This window comes from Meleagris gallopavo, chromosome 9 (assembly GCF_000146605.3).
Source record: "Meleagris gallopavo isolate NT-WF06-2002-E0010 breed Aviagen turkey brand Nicholas breeding stock chromosome 9, Turkey_5.1, whole genome shotgun sequence".
In the NCBI taxonomy this organism is placed as follows: Eukaryota; Metazoa; Chordata; class Aves; order Galliformes; family Phasianidae; genus Meleagris; species Meleagris gallopavo.
The window spans coordinates 9513395-9518245 of NC_015019.2; the positions used below are offsets into that span (position 1 = coordinate 9513395).

General features: G+C 52.8%; 1 protein-coding gene across 2 annotated transcripts; it reads left to right on the forward strand.

Annotated features, from left to right (window-relative positions):
* Window positions 1-6: 6 nt before the first annotated feature.
* RGCC (regulator of cell cycle) lies at window positions 7-3227 on the forward strand. Of its 2 annotated transcripts, none has more exons than XM_019618203.1 (5): window positions 7-33; window positions 214-369; window positions 798-878; window positions 1267-1329; window positions 2269-3227. In XM_019618203.1, exons 2-5 carry the CDS (start codon window positions 216-218, stop codon window positions 2274-2276), a joined length of 306 nt encoding a protein of 101 aa, XP_019473748.1. In that variant the 5' UTR covers window positions 7-33; window positions 214-215; the 3' UTR covers window positions 2277-3227. The 2 variants fall into 2 exon arrangements, with proteins under 2 accessions (XP_019473748.1, XP_010713565.1); XM_010715263.2 differs by having other exon boundaries at window positions 18-119.
* Window positions 3228-4851: the final 1624 nt, after the last annotated feature.

The window sequence follows — 4851 nt, forward strand, 5'->3', positions numbered from 1 at the left end:
ACCGCCTCTGCCCCATCGGAGCGGGTCGGGGAGGTAAGTGTTGGTGCGGCCGGGATCCCGCTCCTCTGCGGCCGGGAGGGAGCCTGTTCGTGGGGCGCTGCGGGCTACGCGATCTCTCGGTAAGCGGTCTGTTGGCCGCCAGCCCGGGACCGGCTCCCGAGGCTTTGCCCGGTGCGCGTCCTCAGCCCCTCACTGCCCAATGCTTCCCTGCAGCCATGTCGGACGAGCTGAGCGATCTACTGCGGGAGTTCGATGAGGTCGTCGAGGGCTTCGATAGAGGCCCTGCGAGTCAGTATGAGCGGCACTTGGAGGAGGTGAAGAGAAAAGCGGGGCACAACGTGTACGACAGCGGCATTGATGAGCTGGAGAGTGAGTGTGGGGCTGCGGGGCACGGTGGTGTTCCTGAGGGTGGAATCGCTTTGAGAGCTCTGGGGCTCTTCCATGATAAAAGACGAATTTTTCTGCTGGTTCAGCCCTTGGGCTGCCTGTCTGACCCGACTCATGTGGGCAGGATGAGTAATGCGGTGTCTGGGAGGACTGTGGTTATGGCTGGGTCCTGGTCCAGGGGCTGCCAACATCTGCTGGTACTGCTTCTGCAAGGCTGTTTTGAGAGAACAGGGAAGATCATGCCCAGCAACCTACAAGCATTCCTTCTAGCCAGGGAGGAGTGGACTGTCTGAACAAGTGAGAAAGTAGCCCAGAGTCCTGTAGTGTGCATGGGTTCGGTCCCTGGTTCTGCAGTCTGTTTACTGGGTGCCTCTGGCCTTGGGCAGTGAATGATGCTTTTGCACCCACAGGTACCAGCACATCCCCAGCAAGCAGCTTGAACTCCAGTGAGGAAGATCTCAACACCCACACTGGTCCTTACTCCTCTAAAGGTAAGGTGGGAAGGTCTGTCTGAAGGGCTGTTTGCCGGGGTTTCCCTGCCCTGCACTGGGAGGTGTTACAAGCAAGTGAAGGAAGTTCCGTGCCTTGTAGGTGGATCACTGTGCTGCCACAGTCATGCTCCCAGAGCCTGGGTATGAAACTGGGAGCAGAGAGGATGGGGTTGGTGGGCTGTGAGGAGACGGCTAGTGGAGGTGTGTGTCTGTAGTCGGTTAGCTCTGGGAATTTCCTTTCCATGCTGTCCTTGGGTAGTGTTGTTGTTGTGAAACCTCTTTCCCAGAGCTCTGCCAGCTCTGATCTCTGTGCCCCTCACCTAGATTGGAGGGATGTTGGTGGAGGGGAGTAGGATGAGAGGGCTAACAGTGTCTTTCTATCTGCTAGCTAAGCTTGGAGACACGCGGGAGCTGGAGGAGTTCATTGCGGATCTGGACAAAGTATTAGAGGGTATGTATGTGGTTCTGTCCACCAGGCTTTCCCACAGATATGGGACAGCCTGTGACATTATCAGTGTGGTTTCTGCAGAGCTGGCTGTGCTCTCATACTGGTGTGGAGTTGGGATATGACTTTTTTTTCATATCTGAATATCATTACTGCGTGCTTTCAAGCTCTTTCGAGTGAGGCAGCAATTCTTCTGCGTGAGTGTCTCTGGTACCTCCCAGTTTCCCCAGCTATTGAAATGGAGATGGCAGTACTGCCCTCGAGGAGAGCCCTAATGACACGTGCCTATTGGAAATATCCCATGAGGAATGTGAGGGTTCTGGCTGATAAGTTCCAACTAGCACCTGCCTGGGGAAAGGCCCATTGGACACACAGACAGTGAGCAAGTCTATCAGAGTAGAATGTTGGCATCTGCAGAACAGAAATCAATTTGGATGCTGTGTGCAGTGGTGGAATGGGGAATTCCAGCTGTCTGAAAGCACAGCTGGGTTGTGATATTACTCTGCAGATGCTCCCCTTACTGACACAGGGCTTGGCTGCAGGTGTCCCTGAAGAGAGTGGTAGTGTCATGCTGAGTCTCTCTGGCTGACTTTCTTGGGCAGCATTACAGTATTGTGAGGTTGGCACTAGCTGGGGTAACTGAAGCATGGGGGTCATCTTTTCTATTCTCGCCCTCCCCAGTAGGTCTTAGGTCCCAGTATCTGTTCCCATCAGTCAACTCATTTTGGATATGCAGAAGGGAGGGGAAGGAATTGTTGCTTCTGCTGGCCCTGAGTAATACTTGGAGTTAGTAATGAGAAAAGGGAGCTGCAGCCCTGACTGCAGGTTTCTGCTCTAACTCCTCTGCAGGTGATTCTGGGAGCAGGCGTGGGGATATCCACTGTACTAATGCATCCCCTCCAGCTATGGTCTCACTACTTTTCTATCTCATTGCTTGTCCCATAGAGATGTGAGATGTGGTTTCGGTGGAAAGTTTGGAGAAGGATCCACAGCAGATACACCTAGTGCCTCTCTGATGTATCCAATGCTTCTGTGTCCCTGCCATCCTGCAGCTGAGTGGGTAACAGCTCCTCTGTGCCATGACATGCTACTTCATGCCAGGGAAGGACAATCCCAGCCACAAAAATGGACTGATCCTGCCTCGACAGCTGCTTCTTGCTCCAGCAGCGGGAGAACTGAGATGTGTTTCTGGTGCTTTGGGGTCGGGGACAGCTGTGCTTGTGCCAGTCTCATGGCACTGGCAAGCTTAGGCCTGTATGTTCAGCTCTGCATGTTCATGGCACCCCCAGCCAAGGAGAAGGAGGGGCTCCCCAGAACCTGGGGCTTGGCAGGGCAGGCTGGCATAAAGGCAGTGGGAGCCTGAGGGTGGTCCTCAACATTATTGTGGACACAGTCATGGAACAGCGCTTTCATCCTTGCCTTGGGCCTGCCACGAGGTCTGCTGAGGTCTGCTGGCTGGCAGCTGTGAATGATGATATGGTCAGCTCTGCTTTAATTGTTGGGCTTCAGTCTGTTTCCATGTGCAGGACAGGACTCTGCTGGCACTAAGATATGAAACCCTCTTGGTGAGGGCATCAGGCTATGCCCTGAAAGAGGGGCTGCTGACCAAGTGGATCTGGGGAGTTTATCCTCTGGATTCAACAGTGGCATGATGGTGATATGGGTGAAGATCAACTAGCAGTGCTTCACTGACACCTTGGTGTCCTCTCCTGGTTCAGGAAGCCTGTTCCTGCAGCAGTATGTCAGCAGTGGCAGCCATTGCTGGCCTGTTGCTTCTCATGGGTATCTGCAAATAAGCCCCCTGCCTGGACCCCAAGTGCCTCTACCCTGACTTCTGCTGACAATACTGTAACAATGATGATGTACACTGTACAGTTAATATATTTTTATGAATGGGATTTTAAGTCTCAGTGTTTGTCTCTGTATTTTTGTCCTGTTCTTGTGAGCTTACTTCATCTCTGGAGCTGCCTGCAAGGAGACACTTCTCCCAGCCCTGGGTGCTGCCCATGGGCTATGAGAGGTTGGGGATGCTTAGAATGAGTTAAGTAGCCTTCCACTGGCTGAAGGCAGGTGGGAGACTCCAGTGGATCCCCTGGTCATCTGTGTCCTTGCCTGGGCTCAGGTTGCCTGTGACTGGATGACTCAGAGCATAGGGTAGGTTCTGTTGCTGTTGGATTTATCTCTGAGCTCCTGCTGTCTATGGGACCAGTCTTTGCTGTGCTGTTCCTGACAGAATCTGACAGAACTGCAGAGGTTGTAAGGGACATCTACAGACAATACTCCCCCATTAAAGCACGTTTCACAGAATCATGGAATGGCCAGGATTGGAAGGGACCTCAAGGATCATGAATCTCCAACCCCCTGCCATATACATCCCCATTTAATACTAGACCAGGTTGCCCCGGGCCCCATCCAATCTGGCCTTGAACACCTCCAGGGACAGGGCATCCACAACCTCTCTGGGCAGCCTCACCACTCTCCCTGTAAAGAACTTCCCCCTAAATCCAGCCTAAATCTTCCCTCCCTCAACTTAATTTCCCCTTGTCCTGCAGTTATCTACACTTTCAAAGAGTTGATTCTCCTCCTGTTTGCAGGCTCTCTTTAGGTACTGAAAGGCTGCAATGAGGTCACCCCGCAGCCTTCTTTTCTGCAGGCTGAACAAGCCCAGCTCCCTCAGCCTGTCTTTGTAGGGGAGGTGCTCCAGTCCCCTGATCATCTTTGTTTCCCATAGTAGGTTGCAAAGATAGGTCTCCAAACAGGTCTTGAATATCTCCAAAAAAAAAAGGAAACTCCACAACCTCTCTGGGCAGCCTGTTCTAGTGCTCTGTCACCCTCACCTTAAAGATGTTCTGCATGTTTGTGTAGAATTTCTTGTCTTCTAGGTTTTTTGCCATTGGTCTTGGTCCTACCATTACACACTGCGGAAAAGAGTCTGGCCTTATCCAACTGCACTGATCAATGTTTATAAATATCTAGATCCCCCCTCTGTCTTATCTAGGCTGAACAGATCCAGGTCTAACAGTTTTTCTTCGTGTGGGAGATGCTCCAGGCCCTTCATCATCTTTGTTGCCCTCTGCTGGACTCTTTGTAGGGCCAGCAGTGATAGATGGACAGCCTGAAGGAGGGTGGCAGCATCTGCTGGGGAGGCTTTAGGAGTGTCCCCTGCTGTGATGCTGCTCTCTGTATCCTGAGGACTCAAACCTTCTTGCTGCTTTGTGTTCCGCTGGGAAAGTGCCCTACCTTGCTGGGACAGGGACAAAATCCAGTCCCTGAGAATGGGGCTCCCTGGAGAAATTTCAGGAGCTGGCAGAGGGCCTGGCTGCTCTAGCAGGGGGTGGATCCACCCAGCTGCACTGGCCTTGCTGGGGAGGTGGAAAAGAATGGTGGGGCATGAGCAGCTGGAGGGCTCATCAGCAGCTATATGAAGGGGCAAGGCACATAAATTGCAATTGCAGCTGCTTGGACATCCCCTCAAGTGAACTTGGGGGGGAGGGGGTGCTGAATAGAAGGAAAGAGCCTGAAGCAGAG